General features: G+C 37.7%; 2 protein-coding genes across 2 annotated transcripts in view; one reads left to right on the forward strand and one right to left on the reverse strand.

Moving 5' to 3' along the window:
* SLC35F3 (solute carrier family 35 member F3) overlaps window positions 1-26,053 on the reverse strand; it is a 531,513-nt gene that overhangs the window by 289,375 nt on the left and 216,085 nt on the right. The window lies entirely within an intron of this gene.
* Window positions 18,794-21,498, forward strand: LOC103101311 (glutamate dehydrogenase, mitochondrial). The gene has a single exon (XM_016430248.2). It carries the CDS (start codon window positions 18,834-18,836, stop codon window positions 20,517-20,519), a length of 1,686 nt encoding a protein of 561 aa, XP_016285734.1. The 5' UTR covers window positions 18,794-18,833; the 3' UTR covers window positions 20,520-21,498.

Genomic DNA, 26,053 nt, shown 5'->3' on the forward strand with positions numbered 1-26,053 from the left:
AGTCTCCCCCTGGATCACTGATGAAATAAAAATTGCTGGGAGAAATATCAACAATCTCAGATATGTGAACTATACTGCTCAGATGGCAGAAAATGAAGAAAAATTAAGAAACACCTTGACAAGGGTAAAAGAAGAGAGTGTAAAAGCTGATGGGCAGTTTAACATTGAAAAAAACCAAGATCATGGCCAAGAAATGAAAGCATTGTCAGATTTTATTTCTCAGGCTCCAAGATCTTGACATATCATGATTACAGCCATAAAATTTACAGATGCTCATTTCTTACAAGGAAAGCTATGACAAATCTGGACAGTTTCTAAAAAAGCAGAGACATCACCTTGTCAACAAAGCATTGTTTTGTCCAATAGTAATGATCCATTAGGAAAGCTGAGCACCACGCATGGACACTCTCAAACTGCGGTGCTGGAGAAGACTTTTAAGAGTTCTTAGGCCAGCAAGATCAAATCAGTCAATATTAGAAGATATTAATTCATACGATTCATTGGAAGGACAAATACCGAAGCTAAAATTTAAATTCTTTGGCCACATATTGAGAAGATGGGACTTGTCATTATTTGGTTAGTAACTAAGTGAATTAATCAGTTTTGTAAAATTTGGATTCGATTTGGTAATCATCATTTGGGAGATGATAAAATAATATAGGGAAATACAATAATAATTGGTAAGGTTGTAATACCTTTAATTGTTGGTGTGATGAATGGGACAAATAAATTTTCATTCATTTTATTTCTCAAGGTAAAGTAGTTTTTATAGTTTTTGTTTGTTCTGTTGAGGGTGTGATTTGGATTAATGTTTGATTTATTATTTTTAGTTGGTAAATGCAAAATAATGAAATAATTATTAATAGCATTGTTAAGGATCAAGTGGAAGTATCAAATTGTGGCATTTTATTTTAAGGAGGGTGTTCTATCTCATTTATACCAATAACTATAAGGTTAATTACTTAAAAATGATTTAATTATGGAGGATCATTTTTCAAAATACTTAAGTGAGGTGATTTCTAGGACAATAGGTATAAAGCTACAGTTTGACCCACAAATTTCTGAACATTGTCCATAAAATACGCCAAGTTGAGATGAAGTTAAGGTGACTTATTTTAGTCATCCTGCGATAGCATCTGCTTTTAGGCCTAATGATAGGACTGCTCATGAGTATAAAACATCTTCTGAAGAAATTCATTGAATGGTAGAAGGCAAAAGGAGAAGGGGATGGCGGAGGATGAGATGGGGAGAGTGACCGGGAAGTCACAAACATGAGCTTGGAAGGACTATAAGAGGTAATGCAGGATAGAAGGGGCTGGAATTCTGGGGTCCATGGATGGGGTCATGAAGAGTTGGTTGTGACTGAAGGACTGAACAATGACATAAGATATAGTTCTTGCCTTCAAAGAACTTACACTACTGTAACTCGTATGTTAGGAGAATCATCTGCCTGGGACAGACAGGACTAGGTCTTTGCTCTTGTCATGGCTTCCCATAGTCTGAATCTCCATTTCTGTCTTGCCTCCTTCATCCCGGTGTTCACTTGGTTGCTTCATTATTGGCTATGGGATTGTCACCCTAGGCCACCCCACCTTCTCCCCATTTTCTCAGTGGTAAGATATTGCTGTCCTTGTGCTCTCTGCAGGTGTTGTCATTTTTCTGGGGAGTATAGGTCTCTAATTTTATATTCAGGATAGACATTTCTATCTTATTTATTATTTTTAAAACCAGATTTATTCTTCTGCAACAGCAGACTCTTCCATGAGTTATAATATTCAGGTTCAGTCCTTGTGGTAACAATTATTCAAGTATCCCCTGGTATTATGTTCTTGTACCTAATGCCTTAGAAAAAGCAAAGTTTCTAATATTCCTGGATTCCACTGACTTTCTCTCACATAAAATCTTTTCAATATACCCATGAAAGGTTTACTTTTTTTTTTTGGGACCCCAAATTCCCTTTTCCAGACAAGATTTTTTTTTTCTTGCTCATGGCCAAATGCTACAAATCTTTTCGGGCTTATAGTTGGGAATCTCATTTGCAGTATTTCCTGGGACACCTCTGGACTCAGAAATCCTCCTCTCAAATGCCACATAAGTCTTCTTTGTCTGCTCTGTGGTAGAGGATCAAAGATCACAGTGCTTACTCACTAAAGACTGCCTCAGGCTCCTCAGCCTCTAGGGAATAAGCTCCTTTCTTATAGTACATTTTAAGCCTAGAAACTTTGAGCCCAAGATTTGTACTTCCCTACAAAGTTTAGATACAGGTAATTAGTTCCCTGGACCAACTACTTCTATTTTGCTGGATCTGTTGGTTTGATTTTTCTCTCCATTTTATGCCCTCTGGTAATTCATGCCCTAGATCCCCAAATGAAGTCCTAAGAACAAAACTGGTAAATTTGTGCGAGGTTATGATATATCTGCCAGTTTTACTGCTTTCTGTGACCCAGAAAAGGAATAACAAATTTCAGTTATTAGCCTAAAATCATCTCCTCATCAAGACACACTTCCCTGATTACTAACCACTATGGTACTTTCTGTAATGGGAAACACACCAACTGAAATAACAGTGGATAGAGTAGGGAGAACTCTGGACTTGGAGTTAGGAAGACCTGAATTCAGTGACTATACCCTAGTACCATGATGGCGAACCTATGACACATGTGTCAGCACTGGCATATATAGCCATTTTAGATGACAGGAGGCCGCATGAGGGTTCAGCACACCTCGGGGCCTGGGAGTCACCCAGGGAATCAAGCATCTGCAGCTATGGCCATGGCTATGCCCAGGTCTGGCTCAGGGGGGGAGGGCTGCTCTATGAGCTGGTTGAGGGAGCAGGGGGGATGTGTGTGAGCTGAGGTGGTGTGAGCCAGGTGGCTGGGGTACATGGGGCTCCCACGGAAGCTGAGAGGAGGAGCACACGGAAGGCAGGCTGGCGGGGAGCTGGCAGCTGCTTTTCTGGAGTCCCTGGGCTAGCCAGCTGGCGAGGAGCAGGGAGGAGTGGGATGAGTGGAAGACTGGTTTGGGGTCCAATCCATATGCAATGGAGGAGTGCCTGGAACTGATTACCAGACACTTTTAGCACCCTGAAAAATATAGCAATGGCTTTACTCACAATTTTTTCCTCTATGTACTTTTGTAAGACCTTATTCTCAGTGTTAAATAATATTATAACCAACAACAACAACAAAAAACCAACAGATTGACAGATGAAGTTAGTAGCATTTGCTTGGGCTTGAAGTGTACAAAATATCAACTTTCACTTGAAGATTTAGTCAATGAAATTCAGCATCAAAACAGTCACTAATAGGTTAGTTAAAGAATTCCCCCTCCTCCTCACTTATCTTAGTTCAGGGTACTCCACACAAGTTAAATAATATTAAGACCAACAAAAGAAACTGACTGACAGATGAACAAAGAGGTAAGTTAAATAATTAGTTTTTGGTTTATTAAATGTAGTAATATAGTAATTATACATTTTTGTTATTTAAACTATAAATATTGCAAAATTATGGGTTTTTTTCTCATAGTGACATACCACCTGAGTTGTGCTTGTTTGTTTGACAAATTTTGACACACTAAACTCAAAAGGTTGCCTATCACTGCCCTAGTAAAATTATCTCAGAAGGCATGCTAGATCAGGTTGTGAGTACCTAACAGGTCTTAAACCCATCAGTGACTTAAGGGGATGTCTAGCTCAAGAACGAAGACTTCCTCCTCCAGAATGGATGGACAAGAAATTTCTTCCAACAGTCATGAAGGATACTGAAGGAGATTCTGTGGAGCACTTAGAGCTTGTTCAGACATCAAAAGTCATCCACTGCATCCTGGGCCATCACCATTCATCTTGACTTTTGTCCTGTGGATTTTGATGACTCTGGAAGTGAAGCTAATGACTTTGTACAATACTGCCTTGCCCAAATCCAATTCTGGTACAAGTCAAAACATTATCCCATGATGCCAATGATCTTTTTCAAAAAAACAAAGGTCAAACAACTTAGAAATTTTTTTTTTAATAAATGGTGTCCAAGTATTTGACACCTAGATAAGTATATAATCTCAATAAATTCATGACAAACAAAAACAAAGAATTTCTACATTAGAAAGCTAATCACTTAATTAATATTATTTGAAATTACAGACTTAAGAGTAAAATTCCCCATATGGGGTCAGCATATAAGAAACAAGATTTCTCCTGCCTACTTTTTTTTAGAATGTTACACAGGTTATTTCATCAAGAAGCTAGTTCTTCCCCTATTTCTATTACCCAGCTCAGTAGGCTTGCTATATCAATGCATTTGAAATGAGGGAGGATTATTTTACCTTATATTTTGGATACTCTTCACTCTGCCACTCATTCCTTCCTTCCTTCCTTCCTTCCTTCCTTCCTTCCTTCCTTCCTTCCTTCCTTCCTTCCTTCCTTCCTTCCTCCCTCCCTCCCTCCCTCCCTCCCTTCCTTCCTTCCTTCCTTCCTTCCTTCCTTCCTTCCTTCCTTCCTTCCTTCCTTCCTTCCTTCCTTCCTTCCTTCCTTCCTTCCTTCCTTCCTTCCTTTCTGTTTTGAAAATTGCTTTTTTAATGCATCATTTTAATAAAATATTCTATTTTCACCAATTACACATAAAAACAATTTAACATTCATTAAAAATTTCTTTTGAAAATTTTTTTCTAGAGGCATTCACAGAATTGACAACTAAAGTTTTTTTTTCTAAAATAATGAATTTAATAACAAAATGGGAGCCAATGAGAGACAGTTAACTTTTAAAGAATATATGCATTGCATTTATATAAGAAAAACAAAAATATCACTTTGCATTTTCTAGTGCTTTGTATTTCTCAATTTACTTCTCCATTATAGTGAGCTCCTTGAGAGCAGGGACTTCTTTCTTTTTTCCTTTTCTTTGTACCCCTCCCTAATGCTTAGTACAGTGCCTTGCACATAGTAGGTAGTTAATAAATGCTTGTTGTCTTAACTTGACCTTTGCCTCTTTTTATCCTCATAATACTCTCATCAGATAGATTAAGTAGTTATTATTCTCATTTTATAAATAAGGAAATGGAAACAGAGAGGAGAAATGAGAAAAGAACTCTGGACTCTGTGACAGAGGCTAGCACTAAACTTTTTCTTCAGTGCCAGCCTCTATCACAACTGAGTCAGAAGATCTGGGTTCAAATCATGTTACTAAGTGACTTTGGGTACTAGTTTTCCTTCATCTGTAAAATGAAAAGGTTGGACTAAATGATTTTTAAGGATCCTTCTGGCTTTTAACCCTATGATTCTATAATCTGTCAATGTCAGATCTAGGAAAAGAAGCTAGGGCTAACTCCTAATTCAAACTTCTTTTTACTATACTTTGACTCTTTCTATAGAGACAGATCTGAAGAATCTCAGAGGGGACATAACTTATTCCTTGCCACTTTTTAATTTGTTCAAATTTTAGTTTTTCCGTGTTTCATAGTGTTGATTTTAATAATGCATTACTCAATTAAAAAATTCAGAAAAGACTGTCAACATTCCAAATAAGAAATTGCTGACTTTTTCTCTGTCAAGAATGAAAAATTATCCTTTCAAATAGGCCAAATGTTAGCAATATAATTAAACCAATATTTCATGCAGATAATATATTTAATCTATTCCAACTTAAAAAAGGCACACCAGTTGCCATTCTGTACCCTTTAAGGTTTTCTCCTGCACTCATCAAAATTTCCATTGGAGCCCATTTGTTGTGGTATAACATCAGGGCATTAGTGACATTTTGGCATTTGGTGACTTTAAATGAAACTGTCCTCTGTGGAGGTCTGTAATAGATTACCATCAGTAAAGCCTGCCAGTTTCCCTCTCATACCACTGTCATGGATTCCTACCATATGTATGTAGACTATTTTCATAACAATTTTGAAGAGATGGAAAATTGGGTTTATGGTTACATAGGCATTAATATTTTCTTGGTTGCTTTTTTGGGGGGAGAGGACTAGACTTAGGAATTAATCAGTGAACTCAGTGTATAGATTATCTTCACTGATACAGATGAGCTACTCATCTGCAACTCATCTCAGGAGCAATGAGAGATCAGTTGTCTTGCTCAGGATCACTTCAGCTAGTAGGTGTCAGGGACACGTCTTCTTGAAGCTCAGGCCAGTTCTCTACCCATCATGCTATTGTTACTGTTGTTATTGAAGAGTTTTTTAGTTGTATCTGCCTCTTCATGACCTCATTTACAATTTTCTTCACAAACATAATGGAGTGGTTTGGCGTTTCCTTCTCCAGCTCATTTTACAGATGATGAAACTGAAGCAAACCAGGTTGAGAGGCTTGCCCAGGGTCACATAGCTTGTAAGTATCTGACGTCACATTTGAGCTCAGGAAAATGAGTCTTCCTGACTTGGGGCTTGGTACTCTATCCACTATCACCTATCATGCCTCTATTGTACTAGGTAGGCTCCTAAAATTCCCAAAGGTTAAAATAAAATTATTTTAAAAAGTAAAATTTTGAACCTCCTGTTAATAATAAACTCTGCCATTCAACAATTTGATCCAACAATTTCGTTTATTAAATACTTACCAAAATGTGTTTGAGTCTGGGAAATTAAAAAAATATATATATATATATATATAAACAGTCCCTACCCTCAAGGAGCTTTTGTACTACACTCTTCATGCCTGTGCCACTGTGGAAACCACCATTACTGGTAATGGAAAATGTATCTGTCCGATAGCACTGATTCTAGGTCAGATTTCCCTGTGTCAGTAAGGAACACTTTAGCTGAAACTAGACCTTTCTTGGAATGAAGAATTTAACTTCAACAACACAAAGATAATAGGTTCACAGATTTAGAGCTAGACCTTAGATGCTATTGAATGACTTCCCTCTTTATAGGTGGAGAAACTGAGGCACAGACAGGTTAAATAACTGCTCATAGATATTAAGTGTCTCGGCAAGATCTCAACCTATATCTTCTTTACTTTAGATATAATGGTTTAAATACTATCCCAGGCACATTCTCAAGGTTTATAATCAGTAGTTCCATACTAGAAGTCTTAAATAAAGGAAAGCAAAATAAGCTTAGAAGACTTTTGTTTTAAATTTTTGTAGATTTCTGAAAAATATATATTATTTATGTTTATGGGCAGAATTTTTCTTCCTTTTAACAAGATTTTGGAGTCTTGCTCATTTATATCCAAATGACCCTGACACACTGTGAAAGGTTTTAAATAAGTGAACAACAATGACAAAATAATAGACCACATTCTAAGTCCAACTGAAGGACTCAACAGAAAGGAAACTAGATCTGAGGACATGTAAGACTCAATTTCACGTGCTCATACAGAATTCTTATGAGAAGAAGCATGTTTTCTGCTATATTTTCCTCAAACTACATCCTCTCCCTCCCCCCTACTCCCCCAAACCCATTTCCAGGGATAGATAATATACTGGTAAGTTTTTGGTTCTCAGCTGCTTCTAGGGAGAACTCTACATCCCTCTCTCTCACCCTACTCCCCCAACCCAGTTTATGCATAGTCTAGAATAAACATACATTCTGTTTTCACAAGAGAACCTTATTATTATTACTTATTATTTGTTGAGCATCAACAGCACACTTATAAAAAGGAACAAGGACCTCATTCTAATTTGGGCTGACTAATAAGTGCCTGGCTCCCAGGAACCCACAGGCATCTGCCAAGTGTCTTCTAGCTTTGCATCTATTAAAAGCCATTATCTCCCCCACCCTCTCCACCCCAGACTCCTCTCCAAAATGAGAAAGAGATTAGGAGGGTGATGTCATAGTGTTTCACAGGATCATAGAATCATAGCTTAGAGCTGAGAGGGAACCTAAGAGGTCTTCTAGTCCAATCCTCGCATTTAATAGATGAGGAAATGGAGACCCAGAAAGGTAAAGGACTTGTCCAAGGCCACAAATAAGTGACAAAACTTGGATTTGAGCCCAAATCTTCTGATTTCCAATTTACAATATGTGCAATATTTCCATAGGATTCAAAGATTTAAATCTTGAGGTGAATTCATAAGTTATTTAGTCAAATGTCTACACATTAGAAAACTGAGACCTAGAAAAGTAACTCACCTAAGTTCACATAGGGGCTAAGTGCCAGAGACAGCGTTTGAACTCAGGTCCTCTGCCTCCAAAGCTTGAGTTCTTTCCATTATACTGTACTGCCTCAAATACATATTGTTACTTTGGTTGAAATATAAGTACCTGGCACATAATAGGTGCTTATTAATAAATGCTTATTAACTTACTGAATAAATATATTCTCTTCCAAAGAGAAATCAAGTGGTAAGTCAAATTGGTTTTAAGAACTTCAAGTTCAATTAATAGATAATTCTTCTTACTGAGCAAATTATATCTTGTCTGCTCTGATGGATGATCCTTAAGCATGTAGAGGAAGGAAGGAATTGGGAAAAAGAAGTAAGGAAGGGCCAGATCTAAGTCAGGGATGGGGTAAGTAGCAGAAGGTAAGAAAAAGAATGGGATTACCCCTTTATTAGATAATCCTAGACAATATTTTAATGGTCCTGAACTTCTTCTAATATACCATAGGTCTTTTTATAATCTTTGCATTGAGATGCACAGCAGTGATAGTTTGGACCTGATTTAGAGGTTAATATTAAATATTAAGTATTTTATTTCATTTAAATTTATATTAAATTAAATTAAAATTATACAAATTACACTAAAAAATTAAAATAAGTTAGATGAAACTTGGACACATTTCCATGATCACCCAGGCTGGGTAAAAATAGATGGCTTTGTTCCTACAGTTTTCTATATATGTAGACCCAGGTCCTGGAAAGTTGGGACCAAGTCATGGTTGTTTTCAAAAGTGTGCTATGAAAAGAATGGACAGTTCTAAACCAAGTTGCAAAGTAGGAATAAGGGATCAATTTCTTTTACATCCAGAATTTCTAAAGACCCAGTTCTATATTTTTTATTTATCTATTTAAAAAAACCCTTACCTTCCATCTTAGAGTCAATATTGTGTATTGATTCTAAGGCAGAAGAGTGGTAAGGGCTAGGCAATGGGGGTTAAGTGATTTGCCCAGGGTCACACAGCTGGGAAGTGTCTGAGGGCAGATTTGAATCCAGGACCTCCTTTCTTTAGGCCTGGCTCTCAATCTACTGAGCTTTCCAGCTGTCCCCTCCCCAAACCCCAGTTCTTTAGTTATTTCCAAAATGACTAGAGAAAGGAGGATGAAAGGAAACTTCAAGATCAGTTTCAAAATACTGTCCTTGGGAGGGGATTGTGGTTGCCATACTGAGGAATGACTAGACAGGCCATCTCCTCCAGCCCTACCTATGGAAATTGTGAGTTGGTAGCCCCTATGGCAGGGGTCCCCAAACTACAGCCTTTGGGCCACCTGCGGCCCCCTGAGGCCATTTATCTAGCCCCCACTATACTTCTGGAAGGGGCACCTCTTTCATTGGTGGTCAGTGAGAGGAGCACCATATGTGGTGTTGCTGCAAAGTGCAGCATCACTCATGTACAGTACCATTTCCGGTGACATAATCCTTTGTGTGGCAACTTGTTCTGAGAGTAACTGAATGAGAACAAGGTGCCTTGCAAAGGATTATGTGGCTACACAATGGAAGACGTCAGCATGGTGAGCGGCGATCTGGGGGAAGAGAACTCCGCACTGTGTATACTGCTGCCTGGGGATTTGTTCATAGTTTTTTTTTTTAATAGTCCGTCCCTCCAATGGTCTGAGGGACGGTGAACTGGCCCACTGTGTAAAAAGTTTGGGGACCCCTGCCCTACAGTATAAGAGTGGGCTGAGGCCCATTTGGTATGGAATTTACTAAGCGATTTCTTCCAGAAACAGACAACTCAAGTCTTCCTTTCCCTTCAGCAAAGAAAGGGTTTTTAAAAAGCACTTGGGAAACTCCTCCTCAATCCCGATAGTGGCTGGGCACAGAGAGTGGAGTCCAGTTGCCTTCAAGGCCATAACCAAATTCCTGAAGTTTGGAGAGGACATAAAAATGGCCAGAACATGGAAGATCTGATGTGACCGAAACTATATATCACATTTGTTGGGAAAGAAGAGGTCAGGGATTTGGGTAGCATACAGCCCAGCTCCAGTGATACACATCACAGACATGAAAAGGAAACACCCCATTTGGCCCACTTTAGTAGCTGTCTGCAATAGTGAAGTGCATGCTGGGCACAATCCCACTCAAATAAAGTCCCAAGAACACCCCTGCTCTTGTTTGCCTATGTTTGGGTGTGCATCTCTCCTTCCTCTGAACATGTGTAACACTTAAGAAATGCTCTCTACAGCATCACCAACAAGTTCTTAGTTGCTTCACCTTGGCTAGGAGAGTTACTATGATGGATAATTCATTAAGATAAGTCATTACCTTATAAAATAACATTTAATTTTTGGACAGCTTTTGTTATTTGGATTTTATTTCTTATATTGTAAAAAATCACTCACATTTTGGGTAGGGCTTTGATCATCTTGAAAGTGTGTTTAGGAAAGAATGAAGATGATGAAGGCCCTTGAAATCATGTCATATTAAAAAGGAACATAAGATATTTAACCAGGAGAAGAGATTCCTGGTGGGGAAGAGTAACAATATAACTGTCATTAGGGTTTTGAAGGGTTGTCATCTTGGAAGGGAAATTAGAGAGGTCATTATCATCTTTCTAGTCATAATCTTGTTTTTAAGATGAAAATTTCTTTTTAAAAAATTTAATAGCAATCTATTTTTTCTTCCTCCCACTCCCCACTTCATTGGGGGAAAATATGCATAATTAAGCAAGACAAATTCTCTCACTGATCAAATTTAGAGGATTTTAGGAATGTATATGTAAATAGATATATGTATATAAATATGAATATGTATGTAAATAAATATATAATAGGAATATATTATAATCAGTTGCTAAATCTTGCCACTTCTATTTCCACATCTCTTACATATAGCTCCTCTCCATTAATATATCCATAAAGGAATGGAGGACATTCGGATAGCAAATGATTAATTGTGGCAATTGAGTGAACCACATTGACACCATCTTAGGATGGAATTCTGGAACTAGCTCTTTCTATTCAATTATGGGTCTAATTCAACTTCTGTTGTGGGAAAAAATGTCATTGCATTGTTTGAATTTGCCCTGCATGGTTGAGATATTGGACCACTTCTGGGTGATGTTTAGAGACCCTTAACCAAGGTTATGCCAACCAGAAACTTAATTCAATCCAAAGACTGATGCAAGCAGTTTTCTCACAATTATACATCTCAAGTAATCCATATATCTTATCTTAAAACTGGTCCAGTACTGATAAGTCACTTATTGTTTCCATATTCCTTTGATTGCTTATACACAATTTGGGGAATAGGACACCTCTTTTTCTGATTTCAGAGAATCTTACCAGTTTACTCTCCTCCTCCCAAATTGGAAAGTTCCTAATCTTTTCTCCAATCAAAAATAAAATTATCTACAGTTGTATTGCTTCCTTTTAATTATTCAGCCTTATTTGATTGTTTTTAATGTATGAATGTATAAAATTCGGTCTCCCAACGAGGTTTAGGGTCCAGTCCTAAGCTGAGGAAAGGTCTTAGTATCCATTTTTTTGGCAGTTGTCATGCATTGCTTAATAAATAGATATGGTGGGGGCCCTAATCACATCTTACCAGTATTATTACTATAGTTTCTTATTTTTTCTTGCTTCCTCAAGTCTCTCCTCCCTCCAACCCACCCTCTACACAGCTAACAATGTGATTTTCTTTAAAACACAGGTCTGCCCAGGTCATTCCCCCTGGCATAAATTCCAATAGTTCTCTCTTGGCTCCAAGCAAAAAATATAAACTCGTCTGGCATTTAAATCTCTTTCAGCCAGCCCTCTTTTGCCTTTCCAGTCTTCTTATATATTACCTTTCCCTTGCCCACTCCTGCTCTCCCTCTGCACCCACCACATCTTGTATAGGACTGCCACACTGGCTTATTTGCTGTTCTGCACACAAGAACTCCATCTCTTCTCTTTGTGTCTTTAGCCTAGCTGTATTCCATACCTTGAATTCCCTTATTCCTCACCTACACTGGCTGAAATTCCTGTTTCTTTTTGGCTCAGCTCAGGCACCACCTTCTGTAAAAAATCATGCCTAATGAAGTTGCATCTACGAAGATAGGAGAAATAGAAGCAACCAAATTATTCCATACCATGTTAAAGACTAACAAAACAAATAAACACATTTGTAAACTAGGCGCCTATTTATGTTTCTGTCAAGACTGATATTCATGTGATAACAATGACCTGGGAGATAAGAGATTTAGATTCTCATTCTTAGTTCATCTTGGGTTGTCAAATGGAAAGACATGTTATGGTGGCAAGAACACTGGATTTGGGATCAGATTATCAAGGTCTCCTTGTTGGCTCCAACCTATTCCAGGACTTTGGGCAATTCAATTTGACTGTCTCTATTTCACTTTTATCATCTGAAAAATGAAGAGCTAAATAGGTATACCATATTTAAGTTCTAGATTTGTTGACTTTGGGAAACAAGTGTTTTGATCATCACCTTACCTCTGCTTCTTGCCTGGCTTCCTTCAATCCTACTCTCTGCGTGAGGGTTTTTCTGATTCCCCTACCTGCTAATCTCTTAACTTTTCATATTTCCTTGGCTCTATCATTTTTTAAAAAATGCTTATTATATGCCAGGCACTGTCCTAACAACTGAGGATACAAAGAAAGGGGGGGGGGAAAGCCATTCCTCAAACCTAGTCCCTGTTCTCGTGGAGCTTACATTCTAATGGAGGAGATATTTCAGATATAAGTATCTAGGCATATATATGATAGAGTTTATATTAAGAAATTATGAAAAGTTAAGGGATATTTTCCTGGTTCTATCATTTCCCTAAAATGCTTATTATGTGCCAGGCACTGTCCTAACAATTGAGGATACAAAGAAAGGGGAAAAAAAGCCATTCCTCAAACCTAGTTCCTTTTCTCATGGAACTTACAGTCTAATGAAGGAGATAATTCTGATGTAAGTATCTAGGCATATACATGATAGATAGAGTTTATATTAAGGAAATATGAAAGGGTAAGGGATTAGCAGCTGGGAAAATCAGAAAAACCCTCCTGCAGAGAGTAGGATTGAAGGAAGCCAGACAAGAAGTGGAGGTGAGGTGATGGTCAAAACAAAGGCTCAGTGATGGTGATCGACTGACATATTTGAGGAACTTGAAGTAGTCCAGTATAGCTGGATTGTTATGAAAGAAAATAATGTGTAAGAATGCTGGAAAAGTAAGAACGCTTTAGGTAGGAAGGTTTTAAGTAAGGTAGGAAGAGCTTTAGATCCTCAAAGAGAAGCATGTAGATTTGTTTCTGGAGGTGATCAGGTAAATACCTTGAACAGGGGGTGGGACATCACACAATCAGACCTATACTTTGGGGAAATTGTCTTGGCACCCGAGCAGAGGATGAGAAGAGGAGTGTAACAGAGACACCAGTTAAAAATCTATCCCAGCATTTCAAGCTGGAGGGATGAGGGTTGAACTAGGGTATGTATGGCTCTATGGAGGGAGAGAAGGAGATTATACAAGGGATGCTATGAAGGGGAAAATGGCAAGATTGGAATCACTGGGTGGAGTGAGAGTGAGGAGTCAATGACGACACTGAGGTCCAAAGTTCGAGTGACTAGGAGGCAAAAAGGAGTGATAATACTCATCTTAAGGAACTCATGGAATCATTGTAGGATAAAATCACAGAATGTCTATGAGAATGTTTTTGGAAAATACTCAACATGTAGTTTTAGCTAATTTATAAGAGTAAATTATAGCAGCAGCTGAGTGACTCAGTGAATAGAGGACGAGGCTTGGAGATGGGAAGTCCTAGGTTCAAATCCAGTCTCAGACACTTCCTAGTTGTGTGATTCTGGGCAAGTCATTTAACCCCAAATTGCCTAGCTCTTACCTCTCTTCTGTTTTGGAAGGAATACTTTGTATAAAATCTAAGACAGAAGGTAAAGGCTTCAAAAAAGCATATTATATTTACCCTTTAAAAAGTCTACATTTAAGACCTAGTTTCTGCCAATTTAAAAATATTTGAGACTCATAAGAATTGCATTTGATTCTTGTGTTACTAGTCAGGCAATTGAATAAATAGCTTTTAAACTCAATTTCCTTATGTATAAAATGGAATGATAATACAATTATTTCCTACCTCTCAGGTATGTGGTTTAAATAAGATAAGGAATGTAAAAGTTCATTTTAACCATTAATTATTATGTACTCTAAGGGAAAAGAGGGTGGAATGCTTTGCTGATAAAAAGGAGTTTGGTGGATTATTTTTGTTTATACTGGAAGCTGTAATCAAGTAGGATATTAATATAGAAAAAGTGATGTAATAATCATAAGTCTGTGAGCACAGGTCAATTGAATATGAATAGAAAAGAGATAGATAGGAACCTTATTGAAGTAAGGAAGTGATGATTACAGTTCCCAGTGGTCTGCCTTTTTTTTTTCTTTGAAGAATGTGCTCTACTGGTGTGCCAACCCTTGTGGACATATTCAGGAAAGTAGAAAAGGTCTGTGTTTCCTCCTCAGGTATCTTCTCTGTCTGGGGTTAGCTTAGTACACTGACTCAGAGTCCTGGCACAGGAGAATTCTGCAATGAATAGAATCCTTCAGATTGAATAGATGATGAATACTTATTAAGCCCTGACTGAGGGCTTCTTGCCATCAGGTTGTGCCTGGCTGGGACTCTCAGATGTATAACTTGAAATAGATGCAAACAGAATTTTAATTCATGTTCCTTCTCTTTTTAGCTGCATTATAAAATTAGATTTCACTAACTATCTGGATTATCTTGACATTAACTAACTGATTTATTAATGTGTAAAAAAATGAACTGGATTATTTTAAACATTGAAGGATTTTGGTGTTAAGTAGCAATGACCAACTTCTTGAGTATATATCTGACACCTGTCCATATACTGGTCTAATATGAAGTTGGAGAGTTAATGTAAACATCAGCAATGATTTGGATTTCCATCATCAATATTACATATAAGTGACTTTTAAGAAATTTTTTTTTGTGAAATAGCTAATATATTCTTTACAAAAGTGTAATCTCTTTCTTTATTGGTACTACATATATTTTCCTTCATAAAGATCCATTTTCATAAATCCATCCTTATTATAACCTGTATTAAAATGATGCCTTTAAGGAAATTCTAAAATCTCAACATTTTCAATGTTAAATTTTTATTCTGGTAATAATTGTGTGCCATAGTACCCTTTTTTATCATCCTTTTAAATTCAGCCTTGAATTGGCCTATTTAAATAATCTTGTATTCATTTGATTCCTGGGGTGTCTACAAGTACTTTTCATTTCTCTTTTGAAAAAATTCAGTTAGCTCCTCATCTCCACAAAATTAATAGGATTATTCTGTGTACTAGAACCATTAAGAAGAAATGATTTTACTTACAAATATGTTTGGTGAAATAATCCCGGATTAGAAAAACTACAATAACAATCCTGAGATAGGGTCTTGTCTTTAGGTATTGGACCAAAGCCAAGAAGTAAGTTTTCGTAAAAGTTTGAATTTATTTCCCTTTGTCCTATGCCCTGTGCCACCCAAACGTTCTGCTCCTTTGAAGGCTTCTGACAGTGAACCCAACCGCCAGAAGAAGATGCTTACCATTAAAGAAAAGATGGAACTTCTTAACATGTTAAGGGAAGGCAAAAGCTACACGGCTGTAGGCTGCCATTATGGGATAAAAGAAAGACGAGAAGAATATGATGTCTATGGCAACAATGACTTTTAACAAGACTGCAAAGAGGGCGGTCACTTCCTGCAATAAAGCCATCATGAGGATGGAGCCTGCACTAGCCCTGTGGATAAATGACTGCAGGAAGGAGAATATCTCCCTGGAAACCAACACCATCCAGATGAAGGCCAAGAAACTTCAGGATAGTTTTGCAAAAAGCATGGACGTTCACAACACTGAGGAGGATGACCACACAGAAGCAGGATTGTTGAGGGTTTTTCCCACCAGACCAACCCCATTCAGTGCCAGCAAGGGCTGATTTGATAAATTTCAGAAATGCTTTGGACTCAAGAACGTTTCTCTGCATGGAGAAGCTGCCTCTGGGGATAAAGCCGAGGCTGAGAAGCATGTGAACAACATGTTCAAATCCATCATTAAGGAAGGGGATGATATGCCTGAATGGTGTAACATGGATGAAACAGGCTTATTTTGGAAAAAAGATGCTGTCTCATGCTTTTATTATAAAGTATGAAGCCAAAGTCCCTGGTTTTAAGGTCCAAAAAGATCAAGTAATTGATTACATGGGGGAATGCTGCAGGCTTTATTATCAAGCCAGGGTTTATTTATAAGTAAAAAACAAAAACAAAAACAAAAACAACAACAAAAAAACAAACCAAGGGCCCCAAGAAACAAACTATGTTCATCACTTGGAGGAAGACTAGTTATGCCTGCATCTTTAGAGGAAACAGAAGTTACCACCTGATGAAGTGCCTGATGAAGTGGTGCCTTCAGAAGAGCTATAATGTTCTTCTTGGCTGTGCAGTACATTTACCTTTCCATTGTCATCTTTATCACCATCAGTACTATTTCACAGCTACATAATTTATGATCTTCACCATTCAAGTTCTGGTATAGTACTTCACTGGTGAGTACCCATATAGAATTTTATATGTTGTTAAAATGAAGTAGGTATAAGAGTGTAGGAAGTGTTTAAGAACATATGAAGTGTTTATAAGAGTGTGGAAAAAATTAATAAGAGTGTAGAAAAGGTTTATAGGAGAGTGGGAAGGGTTTAGAAAGTCTTAAAATAGATATTAAAAATAAAATAAATATAATGTTTAAAAAAAAGACAATAGAGAGATATCCAAGACACAAATTCAGGAAAAGGAAAAGATTCCAAAGCAGCTACAAACAAAACTTCAAATAAAAATACTGTCTAGAAAAAAAATATAATGCCGCTACTTCACAGATTTTCATCTATCATGGGAGTCTCTGGAACAGAACACCCAAGATAGGTAGGGGATCACTGTATAAAGGATACTCCAATGGATATAAAGTCTGAAAGCATATGCAATGTTTTATACCCAAGAATCTCCCACCTTTGCAAAGGAGGTAAAGGTGGGAATATGTGTCTTCTCTAAATCAGGCTTCTTTGTAATTCTACAAAATTCACTTTCAATGGTTTTGTAGTTTGTTTGTTTTTTATCTATTTACATGATTGGGCATATTGCTTTCTTGGCTTTGTTTACTTCATTATGCATCAATTCCTATAAGTTTTTCTATGCTTCTCTGAATGAATCATATTTATTGTTTCTCACAGTATAGTATATTCATGTGCCATCATTTGTTTCACCATTTTCCTTGTTGATAGACATTCACTTTTTCTAGTTCTTAACTACCACAAAAATGCTCCTTTTATTTTAACAAATTTATTTATTTATTTTAACAAAATAAGTATTTTGTTAGATATGGATGGGAACATATACTAGTGAACTCTCTACATCAAAGGGTATGGATATTTTAGGCAATTCATTTGCATAATCCCAAATGATTATGCTGATTCATAGTTCTACCAACAATACACTAGTGTGCGTGTCTTCAACATATTTCCACCAACACTGACTATCCCATCTCTTCCTCTTTGTCAATTTTATGGGTACAAAGTGAAACCTTGGGATTGTTTTGATTTTTAAAATTTCTTTCAATATCAGTGACATCTTTTTTCACATGGTTGTTAATAGTTTGCAATTCTCCTTTTGAGAACTGTTCGTAGATATTCTTTTGCCACTTATCTATTAGGGAATGACTTTTTGTAATAAATATATGTATGTGTATGTCTGTATATATTTATATCTGCATATGTGTGCCATCTATATATCTTGGATATCAAAATATTTTCTGTGGAATATGATACTAAAATTTTCCCCATTCAGTCACTTCCTTTCTTATCCTATTTGCATTAATTTTCTTAGTGCAGAACTTTCAATCCCAGATAATCAAAATTATATGCTTTATCTTTTGCAATTATCTATATCCCTTGTTTGGGTAATAATATATTTCCTACTCAGGCAGCTAGGTAAAGCAGGGAATAGGGCACCAGGCCTGGAGTCAGGAAGACCTGAGTTTGAATCTGGTCTCAGATATTTATTAACTGTTTAATTCTGGGCAAGTATCTTAACCCTGTTTGCCTCAGTTTCCTCATCTATAAGATGATCTGGAGAAGGAAATGGAAAGCCACTGTAGTATCTTTGCCAAGAAAAGCTTAAATAGGCTAAAGAGTCAAACATGACTGACCCTACTAAACAACATATATTTCATACTTATAGCTGTGAAAGGCATATGATTTGCTTCTCCTCTAATTTTGTATCATTATTATCTATTTTATTAAGGGATATAGCCTAGGATTTTGATCTTTTCATTGGCATTCATATATTGCCATATGTAAATTGACTTGGTTATTTTTGCTTGAATTCTTGATTCTATCTTCCACTTTTGTACATTTGCACAGGCAGTCCCCATCTCTAGAGTTCAGCCCTTTCTCACCTCTGTTTCTTGTCATTATTCACCAGGCTCAATTTAGATGCCTATTCCCCATTAAGTCTTCTTCCCTTGTTCTTTCCTTCCTCAAATCTGCTTTCATATGCCATTACCTACAGTAGAAACTTATCTCCTTCGGTAAAGCCCTTCCTTTGCTCCCCGGTAGGCTCGGGAAGCCAGAAGAGGGAGGAGAAAGCAAGAGAGGAAGATAGCCTCCACACCAGCAGGTGCTCCCTCGCGCTGAGCCCCATCGCCATCCCCCACCCTCCTTGTCGTTGCCATCGTCATGTTCCGATGCCTCAGGGAAGTGCTGCAGTTGTTCCCGGCCTCGGCCACCAACGCCTGGGCCTCAGCCTTGGTCACTGCTGCCCCGGTGTACCCTGCTGCTTCCACTCCGATCTTGCGGGACTGGGGTCAGCCTGCAGTCTCACCACCCACCTCTTGGCGCCACTTTAGCAAGGAGGCCAGATCCCAGGACGACAATCCCAACTTCTTCAAGATGGTGGAGGGCTTCTTCGACCGCGGTGCCAGCATCATGGAGGACAAGTTGGTGGAGGACTTGAAGACTCAGGAGAGTGAAGATCAGAAGCGCAACCGGGTTCGAGGAATCCTGCGCATCATCAAACCCTGCAACCATGTGTTGAGCGTCACCTTCCCCATCAAGAGGGATGACGGCTCCTGGGAGGTAATAGAAGGCTACCGGGCACAGCACAGCCAGCACCGCACCCCCTGCAAGGGAGGTATCCGTTACAGTACAGATGTTTGCGTGGATGAAATAAAGGCTCTGGCATCTCTGATGACTTACAAATGTGCTGTGGTTGATGTGCCATTTGGAGGAGCCAAAGCTGGTGTTAAAATCAATCCCAGGCATTATACAGACAATGAGTTGGAAAAGATTACAAGAAGGTTCACCATAGAGCTAGCAAAAAAGGGCTTTATTGGACCTGGTATTGATGTCCCTGCTCCTGACATGAGCACAGGTGAAAGAGAGATGTCTTGGATTGCAGATACCTACGCCAGTACCATAGGGCACTACGACATTAATGCATATGCCTGTGTCACGGGGAAACCCATCAGTCAAGGTGGTATCCATGGGCGTATCTCTGCCACTGGTCGAGGTATCTTCCATGGAATTGAAAACTTCATCAATGAGGCTTCTTACACAGACCTTTTGGGAATGACTACAGGATTTGGAGATAAAACCTTTGTTGTTCAGGGATTTGGTAATGTTGGCTTTCACTCAATGAGATATTTACATCGTTTTGGTGCTAAATGTGTTGGTGTTGGTGAAATCAATGGAAGCATCTGGAATTCAGATGGCATTGACCCGAAGGATCTAGTGAATTATAAATTGCAACATGGAACAATTGTTGGCTTCCCCAAGGCAAAGCCCTATGAAGGAAATATTTTGGAAGCTGATTGTGACATACTTATCCCTGCTGCTGGTGAGAAACAGTTGACGAAGTTCAATGCTTCCAGAATCAAAGCAAAGATTATTGCAGAAGGTGCCAACGGACCCACAACCCCAGAGGCTGACAAGATTTTCCTGGAGAAGAATATCCTGGTTTTGCCTGATCTCTATTTGAATGCTGGAGGTGTGACAGTGTCTTACTTTGAGTGGCTGAAAAATCTCAACCATGTTAGCTTTGGCCGACTGACATTCAAATATGAAAGGGATTCTAACTACCACTTGCTCATGTCTGTTCAAGAAAGTTTAGAAAGAATGTTTGGCAAGCATGGTGGTGCTATCCCAGTTGTACCTACAGCAGAATTCCAAGACAGGATATCAGGAGCATCTGAGAAGGACATCGTACACTCCGGGTTAGCATATACTATGGAGCGTTCTGCCCGGCAAATTATGCGCACTGCTATGAAGTATAACCTGGGGCTGGACTTAAGAACTGCTGCCTATGTCAATGCAATCGAGAAAATCTTCAAAGTGTATAACGAAGCTGGGGTAGCCTTCACCTAGACGAGTGAACCTTCCTGGCCAGCAGAGGCATCCTTTCTTCACCACTCCCTCTTCTGTTCCTTCTTCCAGGCTGTCACAAGTTTACATGTAACCCCAGAAATGCCTTTTCCCTCATGACTTACTCTAGTAGATGCTTCCCAATCAGTTTCAGTCCAAATTAGTCTTTAATTAAAAAAAAGACAAAAACCCTCAGGCAAGGCATGTGCAGGCTCCTGGGTCTAACAGTAACTAGTTTGCACACTCGAGGGCCATGTGGGGTATTTTGCTGCTCAGGGTACAGCCTCCTCCTTCTGGGCATGCAACCTTGCTCCTGGAGCTGCCTCCCCATGTCACACTGCACTGACTGAGCACCCAGTGATCTGGGTTATCGGTCAGCTCCCTCCCTCCCTCTCCTGGACTCTTTGCATTTTGGGTGGATGCTAGAACTTGCTTTGAGACTTTGAAGATGGCCTTCTTACCACTAGTGTTTTGTCACTGTCACAAGATAGAATGGCCATCCTGCAGGGAGCTAGAGTGTTATTTTACATAAGCAAAATAGCTCCATTTGACTTGTTGCAGAATTATAGACTGTTTTCTCTTTGATGGACTTTTTCCTCTATTTTTTTCTTAAGGAAAAAATAATCCATGCTGCTGTAATAGAATTACCTTTAATCACTTACCAAACCAAATCTTGATTTAAGTATAGTGAAATGCCTATAAACATGGAAGAAAAAGCTAGTATTTTTTACAACCTGAAAAGAACTATATCATTTATAGTTTATCGCCTGCATATAGTCATCCAGCAAAAATTAAAATCTAGTTTCTAAGAAGAAAGGATTTTCATCTTTATAACTCAAAGAAAAAAAAAACCCACCTCCTTGAAAGCTGAAAATACTTTCATGACTTGCTTTCTTTGTCCTCATTTTTAGTAAAATGCCTGGTACCAAGTACTCTATTAAGTCCTATGTATTTAATAAATGTTCAATTGAACTAATCTGAATTATATTATTAGGCATCTTTCCATGTGAATATGTTAAATCTTTGTTAGCAGATCAGAACTCCCCCATGGCTAGGCATTGGATTTTATACCTTTTTTGTACACTGCTTCATAATATTTAGTATAGTGCTTGTTCTATGATAGACATGTGAACCAGTGAAGACTGTGAACACATGAGAAGAATAGAAATAAAACTCATATAGCAATCATATATGGACTTGCTCATAAACAATGCATTTGCACGTTTTTATATGCATGCATGCATATGTACCCATAAGTAGTACACATGCCTAGGCTACTAAGAGCTTAATGATCACATAGCTAATATGTGGCAGAGGTGGGACTTGAATTCATACTTTCTGATTTCAAGGTCAGACTCCCAGCCAGTAAGCTCATCCGTCTCTGTGTTAATGATAGGCATAGTTCTTATTCTGTATCAACTACAAATGATTAAGTATTTCTCATAAATGACTATAATTAGTGTTAATTTTATTCAGCAAAACTAAGCTTTTAGTTATTTTCTGCTCTCTTTGTTAGTTCTATGATAGCTATAAACAGCAATTTCCCCTGATACTACATTCAAGTGGAGATCTAATCAGGAAAACTGAAACAAATTCATGAAAAGATGAGGGTTCGGAATCTAGCTAGCTCTCTAATAGCCAGGGCCTTCTTTGTCCTCTCTTCCATCCATTCAGGTCACCCAGTACTTCTCAGATGGAATACTTTAAAATTTCCTTTTTATGTCTCAGAGAGCTTTGCCTTTGTCACCAGAGTTGTATCTACTCAGAGGTCCTACTCTGTCCAAGATCATTATCTCTTTCTTGAATTTATTGAGTGTGTATTTATGTGTCTCTGTGTGTTGTCTCTTGCTTGAACATAATGTCACCCAATACTGGCTTATTTTTATCTCTCAAGGAATGGGGTGTCAGTATAGGGGTAAAAGGATATAGAAAGAATAGTTTGGGGACCCAAAAGACATTCTTCATAAATTTGCCTATGATGACTTCATTTGCATGCAAGTTTTAAAGCAAATATGCTGGAAGAAAAAAAAAGCAATGGACAGTATTTTTGCCTTTCATAATAAATAACACCGTACCCACTTTTGTACACCACTGCAGGATATATTTAAGAAGTATGAGTGGTAGGTAAACAATGAGTACTAGCATAAAAAATAAGATGCTGGGAAAGACCCTTCTGGGTAAAGATCTGACTTTATTGTGACAGAGAAATCACATGGCCAGAGGTCTGTAGGTTTCCTTCCAGTTCAAAACCTAAGATCCTGTCTTGAAAACACATAAGCTATTACAGTTTTCTGTCTGTTCCCAACACCCCCACTCTCCATGCAAAAGATCTACAAGTTTCAGAGACTTTTTCTGAAGCTCCAAGGTTTATTCTAGAGCTCCGCAACTTCTTTCTGGAGCTCCAAAGTCTCCTCTGGAGCTCATCTAGAGCTCTGGAACCTCTTCTGGAGCCTGAGAGTTTCTTTCAGAGCTCTGAGGTCTCTTTTGGAGCTCTGAGAATTCTGGGTGACCTTCTACTTCCTGTATGAGCTAGTTTGCTCAGAGGACATTGTCTAATGAATTGACACACTTTTGATAATACACTTGAATTTATTCTAACAATATACACACTTTAAATTATAACTCAGGTATCATCCTGTGTTTCCAAGGAAATTTTATCCCCTCCCCCTCCTGAGTAGCCTGTCCATCAAACATTCCTGAGATAACACAGCTGTGCCAGGTTTGAGTGTGTCTACATGCCCTACATCAGGTTACTTATAGGAATGATTGTCTACCATTCCAATAAACTTTATAAAATATATATCTGGGTAGAAATATTATTTCCAATTCTTACACCTGGGCTACATTCTTAATCTGGTTACATACACACATTTTTGCCTAGGATTAAATTCTTACTTTAAATTACACTGTTACATTTTTTTTTAATTCTAAAATTCCACACTCCAAGCATGGATTAAATTATTCATGACTGATTTTCTGGTTACACCACTTTCTTGACTAAACCAAGGGACAAGCTAGATACCACAATGGATTGTGAGCCATGCTTAAAGTTGGGAGTACTTGGGTTTAAATCTGGTCTCAGACACTTCCTAATTATGCAATCTTGAGCAAATCATTTAACTTTGGTTGTCTAGCCCTTGCTGCTCTTCTGCCTTAGAACTCATATCAAGATAGAAGGTTTTGGTCTAGATCTCTTTGTAGACCATATCTAGAACTTAACCTTATACAGAAATTGAGGTTCTGTTGCTTGGATAAAGTGATGCAATTCCTCTGCTTAAATATTGTTGGTGTGTCCCAATTGCCTGCTAAGACTAGTTCAAACTCTTGTTTTCAGAGCCCTCCACAATTTGAGATCATCTGACCTCAGCCTCATCTTTTTCAACTTCCCACCTTATGTTTTATATTCCAGCCAAATTGTACAATGTTTTATTCCCTGAATGCTTTCTCTGTCTCTCACCTCTATACTTTTATTTACAATGTTCCCTAGGCTTAAAATCTTCACCTTTCCCATTTTCACCTTTTGAATTCTCACAAATTCATTAAGCCCAAATCAAATGCCACCTTCTCCTTTGATGCTTTCCCAGTTTCCTCCAAGATAGTAAGGTCCTCTCCGTCCTTCAGCCTCACAAAGTACATGAAATTTAGAGGATTAAGTATGATAAATGATATTCTATTATTTCTAAACTTAGCTATATCATCGTCATCAATAACAACAACAAAAACAACATCAACAAGCGTTTATTAAGCACTTAATATATGCCAGAAACAGTGTTAAATCCTGAGGAAAAAGGCAAATGTATTATTCCTTTTCTCAGGAACTCATATTTTAGTGGAGGAGATAACATGTAAACACCATACACATATAATATAATATAAGCTGATATATACACATACCCCCATCTCTGTGTGTATATATGTATATATATATATATATACATATATATATATATATGTATGTATGTATACACACACACACACACAACAAAGTGGGATATACTCACAGAGGAAAGAAACTATATCCACTATGGTATGGTGTTAGTTTTGGGTTATCATAGGTCATGCCAATAGAATGCCAAACCCTGGCCCCAAGGGATACAGGCTTGGCAGTGGACTATCCATCTGTCATTTGAGGACTAGTTATGTTCAGAGAGATCCACCCCAGGGTGGGATGTAGAGTGACTTTTTTGCTTATAAAAATTCTCAAAAGACTATGTACCTAGTTTAAAGGGGTTATACTATGTGGCAGTGGATACTTAAATTAAATTATGTGCTCTTAATATGTTGAAGAACAGTATATTCACATATTTCTTAGTATCCTACTAATTACAAGTTTCATGAAGAAAGGAATTCTGTCTTACTTATTTTTGTTTTATTTAACATGATTCATTTCAATAAGCAAAAATTTGTTTTTCTCCCATCCACCCCCACTAAGATAAAAAGAGAACAAACACTTAGAATAAATATGTTTGGTCAAATTCACCTAATTCCCACTCTGGCCATTTCAGAATTATTTGTCTTGCTCTATCTCTGCCTTTGCATTTCTCTCTATATATCTCTAACTCTATATCTACAATTCTTCACATCATTCAGGCAAGAATTGACTGGCAGGTTTCATCATCTTAGTCATCTGGTATCTTGGTTAGTCATTGCATTGATCAACTTTTAGCCTTTCAAAGTTGTTTTTACAGTGTTATTTCACAAATTATTCCCCTGGTTCTGCTCACTTCATTCTGCATCATTTCATATGTCTCCCAAGGTTTCTCCAAAACTCTTTTCACCATTTATTATAGAATAACTGTTTTGTATAATTTTCATATGTTGTTACATAATAGATGCCATTTTATTCATGTACTATAGTTTGCTTTAACATTCGAAATTGAAGTACACCCTTAGTTTCCAATTCTTTACCATGAAAAATAGAGTTGTTATAAATATTTTTTACATAAAGTTATTTTATCTCTTTACTACATTGACCTATTAGTGATTTCAGTACATAAAAATGTGTACAAAGTTTAGTAACTTTGAGGGCATAATTTCAATTTGCTTTCCTGAATTTGTGGACTAGTTCACAAGTTCAACAATGCATTGATCTCTCTCTTTTCTCATAGCTCTTCTAAAATTTGTAATATTCCTTTTTTTTCCCTACCAAATTGCCAACCTGAAAAGATGTTCCTTTAATTTATATTTTTCTAATTATTAGTGACTTGGGGCATTTTTATATGGTAACAGACTGCTTAGATATTTTTCCCTTAAGCATGTCTGTCCAACTAATGCATTGCTGGGGGAGCTGTGAACTGATCAAACCATTCAGGGGAGCAATTTGGAATTATGGGGGGGAAGGACTTACTTGTACAAAATATTTATAGCTTCTCTTTTTGTTATGGCAAAGAATTAGAAATTAAAGGGATGTCCATCAATTGGGAAATGGCCGCACAAATTGTAGTAGAGGATGGTGATGGAATACTGTTATACTGTAAGGAATAATGAACAGGGTGATTTCAGAAAGAGATGGAAAGACTTTAATGGACTAATAGAGA

Source organism: Monodelphis domestica, chromosome 2 (genome assembly GCF_027887165.1).
Source record: "Monodelphis domestica isolate mMonDom1 chromosome 2, mMonDom1.pri, whole genome shotgun sequence".
Taxonomy (NCBI): domain Eukaryota; kingdom Metazoa; phylum Chordata; class Mammalia; order Didelphimorphia; family Didelphidae; genus Monodelphis; species Monodelphis domestica.